This window comes from Anoplopoma fimbria, chromosome 14 (assembly GCF_027596085.1).
Source record: "Anoplopoma fimbria isolate UVic2021 breed Golden Eagle Sablefish chromosome 14, Afim_UVic_2022, whole genome shotgun sequence".
NCBI classification, from domain to species: Eukaryota; Metazoa; Chordata; class Actinopteri; order Perciformes; family Anoplopomatidae; genus Anoplopoma; species Anoplopoma fimbria.
The window spans coordinates 5508631-5525567 of record NC_072462.1 but is presented as its reverse complement, the minus strand read 5'-3'; the positions used below and the strand labels follow the sequence as shown (position 1 = coordinate 5525567).

Here is a 16937-nt window from a genome sequence, read left to right as displayed (position 1 = left end):
TCCTAATTTCCGAGAACACAGCATGCCCTCATAGAATGAATAAAAGACAAATTACTCTAGTTATAAACAAGCTAAATTTGTCCCCTTTCCCATGAATCTCAGAGCTGGGAAAATGACTTATGGATTACCATGGTCTAGTTTAATGAGGTAATGGCAGATGTATATCATTTGTATTGTAATTCTTCCTATATTTATTACCAAAGAGGTCCAATACTTGGATTCAAAATTCAATAGTGTGTTCTTAATTTAAGGTTTGCCTGCTTGTGTGTAGAAGAGAGGATGCTCTTTGTATTTTTGACATCTAAAGTGCTTCATATATATCACAATGGACATGGTTAAGATTGTGTTTAGCTTTTAGTGGACACCATGGAAGGCACTGCTCTATATAACCTCAGCTCTGTTGTATCTGTATACACACTGTAAAGGGAGGATGTAATGACATGGATGATTTAATGCCAAAGAACACTTAAAGATTTTTGTCCCATCGACGTGTTTGTTAATCAGGCACATTCTAAATTAGATTCTTTATCAGTAAACACATTGATTGTTCAGAATGAGATGCTGATTTTTCTAGTGTTATTAATCTTCTTTTTAGATGACATTGAGTTATTCTTCCTGTATGGTGCTGGTGCTGCTTGTGTTATATGGAGATTTATCCAGAAAGAAGTTCAGAGAAGATTACCACTCATTCATTATTTTGTTATTTGAAGTGCTGGATCGCATGACCAACAATGAGCCATGGGCCCATTCTGGTACTTGTCCTTTGAATTTTCATCTCGCACCATCACCAGGTCAAATTTTTGATCAGTCCAATACTTTGGTTTTACATCGAAAAACATCCCCAGCTGTATTTTGTGTTTAATGCTTATTAGCAAATGTTAGCATGCCAACACGCCAGACTTAGACAGTGATATTGGTAAAAGTTATCATCATCACTGTCAGTGTCTCTGTGTTAGCATGCTAAATTTAGCATTTATCAAGTGCAGCCTCACCTAGCCGCTAGCATGGATGTAAACTCTCGGCCTGGTTATGTATGCAGGAAACAGACACACACATCAGCAAAATGCAGGGAAACAAAAATGGCTAATTTGCGGAATAATTTCTTGTTTCCTGCCCCTCTGAGAAAAAGTATTTATCCACACAAACGCCTCAGGGAACATGCTAATAATAATAGAAATCATCATATGCATTATCATATCATAATTGCAATATGATTATCAGCATGATTATGATAATTACTGACATTATTATCTTGATTATGGCTATTGTTATTGTTATTTATTATTATTATTATTATTATTATTATTATTATCATTATTATTATGTCCTAGAGAGTTAAAAACAAAGTACGCCGTACAATCAAAACAAACAGCAATTAAAAATAATCTGCCTTTATATGACCACCCTAATTGCTCATCTAAAGCGCATAGGAGGACAGAAGTTTTTGGACTCTCTGCTAAGCTTTCCCATTAACGGCAAATCAGTGAGAAGTGAGAAGAGAGAAGAGTCCCTCGCCAGCGGAGCAATTGGCATGTTAATTCTGAAGCAAAACACCTCAAAATCCTCCCTTGTATTAGAACCCATTTTAAATAACCTAACAATAGCATTTAATTAACAGGGAGGTACACCTGAGCATTTAGATTTTAACCAAAGAAGTTTCCGTTGTTTTTTTTCCACTTGTCTTCCGCTTTAATTATTCTGAATTAGAGTCTCGCTGAGATTCTCTGGGGCTTTAATTAGCGACTGAATAAGAGTTATGTAAATACAGTTGGAAGCTGCAGAGTCTTTAAATAGAGTTGTGTTGCATCTGGTATTTTATTTTCTTTCTTTTTTCCTGAAAGAAAACATCCTAAGTCTTTCTTTTGAAGTTTGTCAAATCACTCCAGGGTTCTTTTCCCTTCGGTGTTTGTGTCGATTGATACTTTTCCTCAAAGGGCGAGGACACACAAAAAAAAATATTTCAAAAAAAATGAGCCATTTTTGTTTCCCTGAGTGCATGTGAAAATGGGTTTGAATCGTGTGTTTCTGTCCGTGTCTGTATCTCCCATATTTATATTCTTGTGTAAGAAAGAAGCGAAAGCCGACTTGCGTGAAGTTACCTGCCCGTGAATGTCTGAATGACTGATCTTCCGCCTCCAATTCTCTGATCCACTGTGAAAATGAAAAGAGCTGGATCAAGCTCCCGTTGGGCTAGATTAAACCCAAACTAAGTGCCTGGGCCTCAGACTGCAAGCTTCTGTCTCTGAATAATAATGGGGTTCTTTCAGCTGTGTTTGTCATCAAATTAGCCCTCTACTTCAGACGAGGCGCTCTCTGAGTGCAATTCTCGACAACGACGGAATTCAAATTAGGTGATGTCAGTTCTACGATTGCAAACTTTAAAAGGGGGAGAATGGCTTTCATTTGTGGAAGTGATGATTGCAGTAGGAGGTAAAATGACAGTGTTCAGGTTCATAAAGAAACACCGTCCGTCCTGTGGTGCGGCTGTTTTCAGTAACATGACAGTAGTGCCGGTAAAACAAACCTTAAACCAGCAATTGCAGCCTGTAGCTTCTTCTCCATGCTCTAAATCCAACCTCCGGTCTCAACCATGAAGCCTTTGAAGCCCCTCCATCAGTGTATTACTTCAAATGTTATTTATTTTTCTTCTTTTTTTTTTTTTTTTTTTAGTCTCCCAAATAAACACTGCAACCGTATAGAGTGCACTCGTAAGCATGGAGGGGAAGGCTGTTTAACAGAGTCTCGAGGCTGAGTTCACTTTTTGTTTGTCTTCCTGCCTTGAACCCCGGCATCACCCAGGTTGAGTTCCTCCTGCTCCTCACTGCCTGACACACTATCCCTCTTCTGCCTTTGATCAGCTCGGGAAAGTGAAACTTGCCCTGGGACGCTCCATCAGTCCAACGCAGCGGGGGGGGGGAAACATAGAGCAGCGGGAGGCAAGGAAGAAGGGATGGAAACCATTTTTCCTTCTGGCGCTTTCTGTCTCAAACATTCTCAACAAAGGATTGAGCAACGATTAAAAAGATCTGTTCGAGGGATCCGATAAAACTACGGCAAAGTTGGATCTGAAATAGCTGAGACGGGTGGATGTGAACTAGATGTTTGTCTTTGGTTGATGGAAGGGATTTGATCATAAATGATGACTCAAAGCATAGACCCACAATCAAGGGATCATCAAAACATACTTTTCCTGAAACAAAAAGATATTCATTTAAGATACAGGGACAATGTTATGACACATACATTAATATGAAAATCAGTTCAAGAATTTGTATTACATTCATAGCTAATGATGGGCATAAATGAGCCAAACACCTGATGCTTGATCATATACGTGCAATCAAAAGTTAAGATTTATATATTATTACATAATGTAATATATATTTATTCATTTTTCTATAAAGCAAATTAGTGTTTCCTTAAAAACTAGGAAACTCTTTAGCACAATAAAACCAATACCTTTTCCCTGTTAAAGAAGACTCTAAACAAACGCTACACCTCATTTTTGGTAACGTCTCCTCTAGCAGTACATCACATTAGCCTATTACGCCTTAATGTCATTGCTTTAATAAATACACAATGTAAGAGCACAGCAGTTTTTTTTTTTTTAGAGCTGACCTAAAGGGAACTGGAATGATTGCATGATTAGTTCTGTATTGATAGCTGAGATACTCATCCCTCATCAGTGTGTTTTTGAAAGAAGAAAGAAGCTTGAGTCCATTTAAAACCCACATAATTAATGCGACCACAAACTACACTTGACTTAAAAATACCGTGCATGTTTCATTACCGAGAGGCCAAAGATGTCGTTGACCCTTCTGTTAATTTTCCATCTTCGATATTATAACTTTTATATCGAGCCAAGTATCCTTGTAAGTGTTCGGGGACTGGCTTTGATGTTCTGAGACAGAGCGGGGGACGACGTTGCTTTTACATTTGAATGATGAATACTTTTTCACTTGAATGAATGAGATTCAGTTGGTTGAAAAAGCAAATCACCTTCCTGGATGAGTCTGTGAAGACTTGCTTGCCAATGCTACTATTCTTTCCCTAGTTGAAGAAATATATTTTTTTTCTTTTTTTGAATATATTTCAAATAACTATTTTTGAACTTTAACTAAACAACACAAACCATTAAAAAAAAGAAAAAGAAAACATCTCCTTGCTCCAGCATTTAATGGAGAGTTCAGAGCAAATACAGACAAATTCACATTTTTTTTTACAGTCAGGGAAGGCAATGGATGAGCTTTAACACAGAAGTACTGAGGCTGAGGTGGGCGAGAGAGAATTAAGCTATTCCTGTGAGATTTAGATGAAAATATATCTGTAGAACATACTAAACATAAAAAGAGACATGTTGCAATGTTGATGCAAATGTCCTAATACTAACTTTCTGCTGGGAAAGATTGCTGAGTTGTAACTTTGCATCTGCATGTCATTGTTAAGAAGCTGGTGTCACAACTTCATTTAACATCCCATACCTAGTTTGAGGGGATTCAGCCGGTCTCTCCGTCCTCATGGCAAACAGTTCTCTGAGCATTAGACGGTCTGTGCATTTTTGCAAAGAAACTCTAATCTTGTTTTCGAATGAAAGCAAATTTCAGCGGGAGACTCTAAATGGGCCAAAAACCATGTTACATCTTATTTCCAGAAAATGTACGCCGTTGAGAGGGCTGCTGAGAAGGCTTTAAATTGTTTGCTGAGAACAATGGTAGTACTTTGTAATGGATTGTTTTGGTCTGTGTCTCAATCTTTTTCCCTGCAGGGCTGAAGCAGATCCATGCCCTGTCCATCCAGGGGAACTATGAGCTGCGTATCGACTTGGAGGACTTTGAAAATAGCACCGCTTATGCCCAGTATGGAACCTTTGGAGTGGGCCTCTTCTCAGTAGACCCTGATGATGATGGATATCCTTTGACTGTGGGCGACTATTCTGGCAATGCAGGTATGTAAGCTCAGTTAGATAGTCAGACTTTTGCTTGCAAGATTTCCTGTGCATGTACTCTGATTGTAATTCTATGTTTGTATGTTTTTTTTTTGTTTTTTTTCTATTACCGTTCCTGTGAATACATAAGTCACAGCAGTGGCTGACACCTCCAGCCAACGTCCAGTGCATGCTGCCTCAGAGAGGAATAATAATTAGATTTTTACAGTGCAGTAGATGTGCACACTTTTTAAACCATGCAGACAGTTGCACATGGAGAGTGGCTCCCCAACCATCAGATCCAAGCCAGCCACCTGTCACCTTGATTAAATTACTGCCAATTAATTGCACTGCGTGACCTGCAGCGTAAACAAAAAAAAAAAAAAAAACAGCCGTTGAAATGAGGAAGCAATTTAAAGAACCTTTGGGGAGCGTTGCTTTCGAGAACACAGAGAGAGAATGGGGACAGATATGAGAAATGGTGCAAAGTAAAAGAAGTGGAGAAGAGGGAGGGAGGGAGGGTTTGGAGGAACCGGAATAGAGGTCCGAAGGGGGACAGGTGTGTAAAAAAACAAAAAAAAAGAGGAGAGTAACAGGAGGGCGGTAAATAAAAATGAGGATACGGGTATTTAAGGGACAAAGAGTGAGAAAGGTAAAAAAGGTGTTGTGTGTGTAACGGCTTTTTTCCCCAGACATAATGTCCCTGGTCCGATGGCCGCAGCGTGGCCTGACCTTGAACTCATCTTGCCTGTTGGACATTTGAGTCCAGTCAAATTAAGGGGTACTCAAACTCTCTCAGGATGCTCACGCTCTGACCTTGGCCTCCCTCAAAGGCAGAGTGCTGTTATTATTAGTAGTATTTTGCTCTGCCGGTGCTGCTTTCTGATCAGCTGACAGGTGCTCATTTGGGCTGAGAGCAGCTGGATCTTAATGGACATCAGAGGAGGCTGCCGGCCCCCCCAAGCCACCAAGGTGACATCCAGCGTGTTCCAAATGAGCCTTTAAGTGCTTGTGTTTTAGTTGGTTTTTTTGGTTTTTTTTTCTTGTCCTCTCTTTAATACAACCCCTCTGGACATCAGACCATTGTCGCTGCCATTGAGATGCTGCTTCTTCTTCTCTTCTCTTCACTGTCTAATGTCGAGCAGCACACAACGTTAATATCAGCTGTCAGATTACTTCTCCGGCTGACTTGTTACCATGGTAATGCCACATGGAGAGCAGAGTATAGGGCAGAGTGAGAGGGTAAGAAGCTGGGCGGCCACATCCTGAGCAATTAAGGGTTGTTTGATGACCTGACGAGCTGTTAGCCATCACCTGATTGCTGGCGAGCCGTCTTTCATTCTGCTCTCAGTTTTGTCCTTCAATCCACTTCTGATCGCAGTGTGAGGCCTGCTTTGGAAAGAAATGGAAGGACAGAGAGTGCAGTGGCGGTATGGGGAGTTCAATGAACATTATGTGCTGTTTGAACATCCATTTGCAGAAAACTTAAGATCTACCGCAGTGACTGCGAGGGCGTTGCTTTCATTTCACGTGTAAGCCTCTCAGAGTGGTGTCTTGCAAAGCAGTTATCGATTCAGAGAATTTGCCAGGGATAAATCTTTATATAGTGAGGAGATATTTTCAGCTCGGCAATTTAATTGTGTGGATCAGACCTACCATGCAGATGATGATTAAGGGGAACTTAGGTGATCCGATTTGCCTGCAGTATTCTTACGTTATATTATTCACAATAACAGGTTGCAGGAAAGAATGCCCTCATCATTCACTGTTATTTACGCTTTTCATGCCAAAGAACAAACCCAGCAGTCGTCAAAGAACTATTCAGATCCTTCACATAGGTAAAAGTACTAATACCACACTGTGAAAATACTCCCCTACAAGTAAAAGTCCTGCATTTAAAACCCTACTTAAGTAATAGTATTACTAGCTATATTTACTGAGGAACTTTCATATTGTGTTGATTTTGGCGGCCCCTGTGGACAACAGTGGTAGTGTTTCCGAGAACCAGAGACCCTTTAGAAAAGAAATGTGATGGAGTCCATTAACTATGTCTTTTTCCTCTCTTTCTACATTTCTATCCCTTTACTGACAGACATCCTGATGAAATCCTTGGGTTTGTGCCATTAAAAAGTGGAAGATTAAAAAGGTCACCACAGAACCTTTGATAAATTGGCTACAAAGCCGTCTGACCTCCTGCTTCGGATAATGAGAAGCAATACGCTGGAGAACTGTGGAGCCCAATTTTTCATTCTATCATCTCCCTCTGTTTATAGAAATGATTAATTAAAATGTCCTATCCTATTTTGAAGTTGATCACCTGTGGATTCATCTAATTACTGGTTTCTCATTGCAGATCCAAGAATATGTTGGTGAAAGACACAAATGTAGTTTTTTGCCTATTTGTATTCATCGAAATAAATCTCAAATTCAAAGAAGATGCAAAAAGGATGTGCTGTCTTACTGCTGCACTTCAATTCAAGGAAACCTACATCTTTATTTATTCGTTTTTATATATGTACTTACACATTCAATCTTTTTCCCCGCCCTAGGTGACTCTCTGCTGAAGCACAACGGGATGAAGTTCACCACCAAAGACCGGGACAACGACCACTCGGAGAACAACTGCGCCTCCTTCTATCACGGTGCCTGGTGGTACCGCAACTGCCACACCTCCAACCTTAACGGCCAGTACCTGCGCGGCCAGCACACCTCCTATGCCGATGGCATCGAGTGGTCCTCCTGGACCGGCTGGCAGTACTCCCTCAAGTTCTCCGAGATGAAAATACGGCCAACCCGCGACCAAGAGAACAAATGAGTCAAACGTCTAAAAGGAAAAAGGATTTAAAAAGAGTTTCGAACATTACAGACCACAATTTCTGACAGCTAGGCGGAGTTACGAGTCTCGATATTGTTTATTCACTAAAACATACCTCTTTGAGTTCAGTTGCCTCTGCTGTTTGCCTCCTGATATCTCCCTTTTTGCTCCTCTTCCTCCATCACTCACCTGCTCGTGTCATGGCTGGCTACCATCATCCTATCCCCTGATCCCTTTGTTGAAAGAAAATAACGCAGGCATCATGCATATGTTTTTGTTTTTGATCATTCAGTTCACGAAAGCAGCATACCAGAGCTTTGAAGCCACAGTCCACTGCGCTAGCTTTACTCGGTCTGACGTGGTGGTCCAAGCATCGCCTGCAGGACCACACACCAGTAGTTTGCTGCTGACATGTAACTCTGACCTCCCATCTGTGCTGCCATGGCACTTCGATTGTGGTTCAGTCTCACTGCCCATTGCTGTATAATCTGTGAAAAGAGAAGGTTGCTCCAATTGTAGTAGAAACAAAACCTTAACAAAATATAAAAAGGAGATAGAAAATCCTTTTCCCCAGAGTTTCACCAGTGAGAAGGGGCAGTGCAGTGGTACACTATGTTACATTTACATCCTTGATCTGTGTGAATGAGACCCAGCAGGGTACTGGCAAGGAAGTGCGAGGGCCTCAGATAATTAGAGGGTGACGGAGAACGAGGAAACAATCTGACAAGAGTTGAATTAGTCGAAAGGAAAGTAGGGGCAGAGCAAATCAAAGAGGAGTGAGGAAGTGGAAGAAGAGGAGGTGCAAAAAAGAAAAATGAGAAAAAGAAAGACAACGGAGGATCTCATTCATCTGACTTGGGCCATTAGGGAGCATATTGGGCACTTTGTCTGATCTGCCTGCCAGCTGAGTACTGGCCAACTGATGCAGCATTCACAGATGGTAACCCAGCAATGTGTGTTTGTGTGTGTGTGTGTGTGTGTGTGTGTGTGTGCGTGTGTGTGTGCGCGTTTGAGTGTGCGTGTGTCTTCGACAAGAGAGAGACAGACAGAGTTCTCTAACATTATCAATTTCCTGTCATGAGTTCAGTAGAGCGTCTCGACTGACTACAATGTTTAGCACACGGCTGGCATACCTTCACTCTCCATTGAAGTACTGTAGTTACACTGAGATAACAAAGCCTGTAATTTACGTACGCATAGTTATAGGAAGGAGAAGACAAAAACATTTTTGGAGCAGACCAATGGGATCGCAGAATAAAAGAGGAATGAATTAATCGTGTCATAGTTCTTTTTCTTGGACCTGATGTGGAAACAGCCCCCCCCCCCCCCCCCCCCCCATTCTCACCTCTTCTGTTTGTCCTCTATTTTTTATTCTCCATTCTGAGTGATTCTTATGGGTTTTCATTTTTTGTGTGAGACAGTTTCTCTTGTCATGCAAAGGGAGGTGAAGTTACTGTAAAATAAAATTTGAAGCTCTCAACCACTGTCTTTTTCTCCTGAGTAGGACTTCTACAATGTGTTATGGCAAAAAAATGAAATTGCCTAAAGCAATCAAAAAAAAAAACGAATAACAGAAAAAAGAAAAAAAAAATGTCATGAGGAAAAAGCACAAAGGCAAACTGGGCAGAAAATAGTGCAATCCTGATTTTCCGTCTCTCTTGATTTTCTTTATTTTTTTTGGAAGTCGGTGAATCAACCTTTTTTTTTTTTTTTTTCATCGAGTTTATTTTGATGTACTAAAAGCTTTAAAAAAATATCTGTAGATCTTATTGTACAGTGTGTATGACTTTTAGAGCATGTGAAGCTGTTTTCTTACTATGCTAAAACACAAAGAATACTCAAGCACATGGAAAAAAAAAATCCATAAAGTGAAGCAAGAAGTATTTACAGAACATTTCTTTTTTCTTCTTTCCTCTACCTGAAAACAACAGAAGGATGGATATAAATGAAGAGGAGGAATTGTGATTGTCCCCTAAAGCACATGCCCGTTCAAACCTGCAGCACAAATAGAACTCTTTTACAGAGGCACAACATGAGAGCGATTTTAAACCCCTTGGCACATTAAGCTGCCTTGCTGGACATATGGGATCTTTACTGACAACCCGGCTTTGGAAAGTGTCCGTCGCATTGGGAGACAATTTTTGGATGATTGCTGAAGGGCGTTGCCCCAGCTGACAATGAGTTACGTTGTAGCACCGAATACCCCTGACACAGGAACAGCTGTGAGCTTTTCTGTCATCACCGGTGCTGGGAAGGATCTCCCATTGCTGCGTTGGCGTGTGTGTATATGTGCAGAACTTTGACTGCGTGCACACAGCTATACGTCATGTCTCGGTGGGACTGCTGCCACCTCTCTTCAACGTCAAAGCACAGACACATGTTACAAATACCTGCTGGGGTTATTACGGCACAGAGTGGTGAGGTTTGATAATGTCAGAGGATATAGCTATAACTTTAAATGTTGGAAATGTATGAGGCCACTAAAGGAGGAGGAGCTGTATGTGAACGTATGCAAATGTGTGTGTGTGTGTCTCTGTGCTAGACAGAGGTGTGTGTGTGTGTGTGTGTGTGTGTGTGTGTGTGTGTGTGTGTGTGTGTGTGTGTGTGTGTGTGTGTGTGTGTGTGTGTGTGTGTGTGTGTGTGTGTGTGTGTGTGTGTGTGTGTGTGTGTGTGTGTGTGTGTGTGTGTGTGTGTGTGTGTGTGTGTGTGTGTGTGTCTCTGTGCTAGACAGAGGGAGTGTGTGTGTGTGTGTGTGTGTCTGTGAGAGAGAGTGTGTGTGTGTGTGTGTGTGTGTGTGTGTGTGTGTGTGTGTGAGAGCGTGAGCGTGTGCTAGACAGAGGGTGTGTGTGTGTGTGAGAGAGAGAGAGAGCGCGTGTGTGTAAAATGTGTGTGTCTACAGCGTCTCTGTGTGTGTACACATATATGCACATGCTTTGGTTTGTACATGCCCGTGTGCATGAGCCAGACGACAGAGCGGGAGAAAGGCTGAGTGCGTCTCTCTGTGGACATTTTCTGGAGTAATGTGATGCTTATGTAAAACTTGCCTCCCCCCTGCTATTTGTGTTGATACCAGAGAGATTTACATAATTATAATGAACTATTACTTATTGTGATTGTGAACCCCATTAAGAGTGGACACCACCCTCTGGTACTGTGTTGAACTGCGCTCGTACCCCGGAAAAACCCCCCGAGAACCCCCCTCCCAGAATCCTCGGTCACCTCAACACAACGTTGTGTTCACTGTATATGTTGATGCTCCCCTTTGTTATTTAAATGTGAAAGTATTATTTGCCATTGTCCCTGTCGGTGTTTCTGTTGAGGGGGTGCCTTTTTGTAGTCACTATCTCTTGCTAAGTCTCCAAAGGATGAGATGATAAAAGAGTGAAATCAGAGGCTGTAATCACTCCCGGTTACCGGTTATCCCGCTCATTACAGAGCATCAGCGCCCGGATCGATCCCCCAGGTCCCCCAAAACCTCCTCTTTTTCTTACTCTGTACCTCCTTAATTGCCTTAGCCTCTGCTGCCAATCCCCCCCCTCACTCCATAGCTTCTAAATGCTCCTCTCTTCTCTTCCCAGCTCTAGACTCCCTGCCTCTTTATTGCTCAGCTTATTTTTTCATTTTTTTTGCCCCGCTCTCCTCTCCCCCCCGGCCGTCAGTCCTCCCATTCCTTCAGTCCCAGCGCAGAACTAACTCTGTTTTCTGTTTATTTTATTTCTGGTGAAGTACTATAGATTGTTTTGCTGAATCTTGATACTGTGTTTTAATGTTCTTGTCGACATTTAATAAACATTCACATTTTATAAATGGGGAACACCCTGAAGTGTGTGGCGTCCATGCATGCTTACAGCAGTGTTGTTCGGTTTTTTTTGTGAGTTTGTCTGATTTGATCAAGCTGAATAAAAAATAAAAAAAAGGCAATGGACATTTAATAGCCTTTCACCTTTCAAAATAAAACTCTGTTAATGTTTTGGAACCAACAATAGAATATAGAAAGGCAGCCTTAACAGACCCAGAATGTAACATATGCTTGAGGTCATAGGGGCCATGCAGCGAGTTAAGGCTTTACTTGAAAATTGTTTGCGATAAAACCTCAAAGTTTTCTGCCGTAGACCCCTGTAATAGAGGTAAAATGATTTTGTTTGCGGAGCTCAAGGATTTTTTTTTTTAATAAATGCCATTTTGAAAGTCATGAAATCAGACGCAACAAGTCTTTTTCCATAAGCAATGTCCCGGAAACTCTGGATCCCCCACGGAACTTTAAAAACTTTTTTAAATGATTAATGCCAAAAATTAAAAAAAAAAATTTAAAGATAAAATTATCCCATGGCCAGTTTTGCATTGACAACCAGTGAGGAGCTGCTATCACCAATAATAAGAATATGAATATACAGTGCCATTGCATACCTCAAAGTTTGCAATATATTTGAATAATAATTATAAAAAAAAAAAGGCAAGGGGAGATAGCAGAAATGACTTAGCTTATTAAAAGCTAAGTCATTTCTGCTTTCTCTTAAACTATATAATATCTTAATTTCCACAGATAAGGTGCCTTGGCCATGCTGAGGTCTTGCAACATTGATGGAGTTTCTTAAGGGCAATCCAGGGTAAGTTTCAAGTGATGTTTATATTTGTGTACAAAGTAACACATGCATAATCAATGTGGGTAAAAGCAAATATTAGGGGATACATTGTAAAATGGGATGATTGGCAGGAGTAACAGCATAATGTGAAGGAAGCAAATGAGCAAATCATATTTATGAAAGCTGCACTTTTTGTCATTTGATTATTGATCAATCCAAATAAGATGACAGTAAAATGAATCTGTACTAGTTCCATGATGAAAAGGGTGTTTTTTTGGTTTTCTTAGTTAATATTTTTTGTGGGTTAATTGGTATGCCACTTCCACAGGGGGGTGGTTAAGGTGATGGTGATAGGTTACGGGTCACTATCAGGTAATAAGTAGACACAGGTTAGGAGTGTCTGTGTGTTCGACCGCTGGAGATGCAACGACAAACGCAACTAAACGACACGAAACAACAAGCTATAATCTAAATATTGCACACGTACTTACACAGAAAATAAACTAGTCTGCCATCTCAAACTACAGCATCACGGAAGAAGCAAGCAACCAAAGATTAACCAAATTAGTCACAACACTCTTTTCTTACATTTGTTGAAATTCACTCCGACAGCTACCAATAAATCAAACGCTCTTACTCGGCAGAATGAAATGATTGTAAGGGCTGCCTACTTATCTACCAACCTGCGCGAATCGAATTAGCTCTCATGTCTCAGGAACATAAACAACATAACGTTTAACCACATTATAGACAGGCCACGGATATTTATCAATTAGTGTGTTCTGTAAAATATCCAGAGTGCTAAAAATACTGTGCTGTATAAAATGCTGTAATTCCACAGCTATTTAGCCTCCAAGTCTAGCTTGACTGATTTTTATAGCTTTATTGCTTTCTGTTTACTGTTTCTATTGCTTTTATAGTTTGATTGTGTAGTAACATTCTAGTTAGTTTTGATAAATGTTTTTTTCCAACATCACCAACAAAGTGGATGAGCAGTTTCATTCTATTTCACGTGAAATACACTTCTGCCCGTCTGTTGGACAATCCAGCTATATGTGTTGCCTGCTGATAATTCTCTTTATGAGTGACTATCCAGGATCACATACTTCCTCTCTAGCAGGGTAACTCAAATTATTCTTAATGCGGAACATCCTTCTTAAGATGCCCTGGCGGTTTTTGAAACCCTGCAACAACACACAATGCAACTTGTCACTGATCAAAATTGAAGTGTCTCCATGTGGCCAAAAGCCAAGCCGGTACGGTGCACTTACTAATTGCCTAGAAGGAGTGTGACTCATGATGGGGAGGGCTGCGAGTTGCAGGAGTAACACAGAGGAGCCATGCCAGCCGTGTGATCTGGCTCTTCAATTCATAGTTCAAAACAGAGCAAATGATGTCAGTGACTGAGTTCTGTGGAGCCACTAGATGAACACGGCTTTAAAGTGCGGTCGTGACACTCCGTGTGTGCCGGCTGTGCCATCTACTCAGCCTCTTCAAAGTGCCGAATTGGCAGGAAACATGTTTGCTTATTGGTGGAGCAGCGTCAAGTTGTTTTAAATACCATTCCAACTGCTCACACAGAGATCTGTTGAGGAAGGATGATACGGCTTCAGTGTGGTGCAAAAATATTAAGTTACTAAGTTATAGAGTCTGAAGTGATTAGATTTAACAAGGTTACATGACCCGTGTTGGAGATAGACACAATGACAACAGGAAGTCACTGCATGTGGAGAGAAATAGTTCCAGCACATAACACACAAACGCTGTGGAAGTGGCCACACTCGGTATTGCAGGTTCACGTGACCATGGCGGGAAATAGAGCCCCAGGTAGAAATATCATAATTAAATAATACTAATAATTACAGAGTAGAGGTAATGATGAATAATCATAGAAACAACTCACACATTTCTGAGAAAAAAAACTTGAATATTCTCTGAGATTATGAAGATCATGAAAACCTGCAAGATAAAATTCAGAAATACCCTGAGTCTCTGAATACTTGAGGTGCTATAAAAATATATTGCATATCTCTAAATTAATACAATAAAAATGCTTGGTTTTGTGTCTATGTCCGCAGCACAAATGTCTCAGTCACTGAAAACTAAAGACATTTCCACTCACAATTTAGTGGCGTTTTATTTTTAATTTAAAAGGAACACGGGTAATATGTTTCATATTTCTTGTGAATACTGTCCAATCAATCGTATTTCTGTATATTACTTACAGTTTGTTAACACTTTATAATAAAAACTGGATGCAACCAGATGTGTATCCTTTATCTAACTTCTACAAGTCAGACATTAGAGAATGGCTCAGTGGCTGCACGGCAATTTTAAGGCTGATTTGAACATGGAGATGCAACTGACGGCTTGACTGCAGTGTAATGAGGTAAAAGGGAAGGGATGTGGTTCCATGACAAAAAAAAAAATCATAATTTGAGATTTTATAATTTCAGGTAATATTGACGTTTCTTCTTCTAAATGCTCAATACCTACAATGGCCCTAATATGTTGTTGTACGTGATTTGCCCAAAAACATACTTTTTTTCCCAATACACAATGATTATAAACATAACGGCTATAATCCACTGAATATATTTTTGTGTGCGGTATCACAAACTCCTCCGATGATTCTTAATATGTTCAGATTTTGATCCATTCGGTCCAATCAAATTTGGAAATTCTAGAGGAGTCGTTGTATTCATGCCATTCGTCTACGGGAGTCCCCACACACATAGTCAGCCAGAGGAACCTGTCATGGGGACACCACCTTGGAACGGAGCATCCACCTGTTCTTCACTCATTCATTATAACTCCCTGAGATCCTAAGCTAATCAACTCTTCGCTCAATCTCCATGCAGAGGTATTCAATCAGGTTCTCCTCATGATACTCTCAGCACGGATGTGAATAACTGTATTTCCCCAAATGTCAGACTTTAATCTTACATTCAATTAGCAAAAAACTAATTGCATGGGGGCAAAAATAAAAGATAATGGGTCTAAATCAATAGAAGTGTGCAGTCCCAACCAAGAGAATACAAATAAATGGTAAGCTAACGTCTACATAGGTGGTCTTCTTTGTTGTTAGGTATGAAGACTTGTTCGTTGCTCAAAAAGAATCATGTGCTCCACCTTTAATGCCACGTAGTTCAGGGTTTGGGGGGGTATTAGCATTCCTCCCCTGCATCTCTTTTCAGCATGCCAGCAGGGTAAGCGTACAGATTACTGCGGAGCCGTGAAAACCAACTAAACACATGAACACTTGACTGAAAGAGAGCATTGTATTAGTTCAGGCAGAGCCCAAATGTCATGCTTTGCTAATCTACCAGCTAATCGCTTCACACACCGACCTCCATCAGTCTATTTAGATGACTTGCTGTATGTGATTGTTGCTGTATAAACTGCTGTAACCCCATTTCTGCTGCAAGGTAAAAAAAAAGCCTCGCCCCCACCTCCCCAAGCCTTTATCTGATACAGTCTATCCAGTGGCTCTGACACCGATAACACAGCTCTGTTGTTGCCCTGGCTTTACTCTGTGAACACCCATGGGGGGATTTGAATTACAGCCTGGCTATATCCTCAGCATGTTTGCTGGGAAAGCAGAGGGCAGCCTGCTGCAGAGACAGGAATGTCAAATGGAACTGTGTTACTGTTTGCTGCTTTAGAAGGTTTTATCTTTTGACTGCTGCATTTCAAACTGAATCACGTGCATGTTGCTTTTTAGTCACTTCAATTTGTTATAATGTAATTATATGTGTTACTGTTTACCCTTTGATTTAATCACGATTTAAATCGATGATCCTGCAGCCTGCAAATGGCACAGCGATTGACATGCGTGTTAAAAATGTAAAACATGGGTGTTAAATAGACGCAGTTTGACAATTCGTAAAATGAAATCTATGTAAAGCCACGGGATCGTGAAAACCTTGTGTCATGTCATGCACAGACCAAAAAAAACCTCAGACAGTAAGGCTGGCAGTATGCTTTAAAAAAAATGTAATCTGCTCGTACAGGCAAACTTGTGAAAACAAATTGCAGGCTTGTGAACAGCCTTGTTCATTGCTTCAGAACTGACCAATGATGTCATGTGATTGGTTGAAGCTTACATCTTTTCTGACTTGCACATAATTACTATTGCAGTTGTAATAGTATGTTTCTTCCTTGTTCATTTCTTATATTAAGTCACGTTTTCTTGCCACATGATTCTCTCATTTCTTTATCTAGCTGACATATATATATATATATATATATATATATATATATATATATATATATATATATATATATATATATATATATATATATATTTACTGGGGCCATACAAGCAAGAAAATGCAAATATACTTGTATTTATGAATAATAAAGTTGACATTACTCTGCGGTAGGCCTACTTTCAGGCGGAATGGAATGGTTATTTTGTTTGCTAAGTGTTACTATTTAACAATTAGAATTAGAAATGTGATCATTGTTGCGCTGTCTGGTGAACTAATGTTCTTTTATTTTTCTCAATGTGTGGTGCAATTATGATTTTATACTTTAAAAACAATGTAGTTTAGAGAGATAATTATGCCAGCTGTCCTTTATTTTCTACATGTGTGATATGTTGCCATCACAA

At 40.2% G+C, this 16937-nt stretch overlaps 1 protein-coding gene across 1 annotated transcript in view; it reads left to right on the top strand.

The window, feature by feature from the left end:
- The window catches only part of fibcd1b (fibrinogen C domain containing 1b), a 116998-nt gene extending 109259 nt beyond the window's left edge, over positions 1 to 7739 (top strand). The window contains exons 8-9 of the mRNA XM_054613027.1: positions 4766 to 4945; positions 7474 to 7739. Coding sequence (XP_054469002.1) covers positions 4766 to 4945; positions 7474 to 7739 — 446 coding nt within the window. The remainder of the gene's footprint in view (positions 1 to 4765; positions 4946 to 7473) is intronic.
- The last annotated feature ends 9198 nt before the right edge of the window (positions 7740 to 16937 follow it).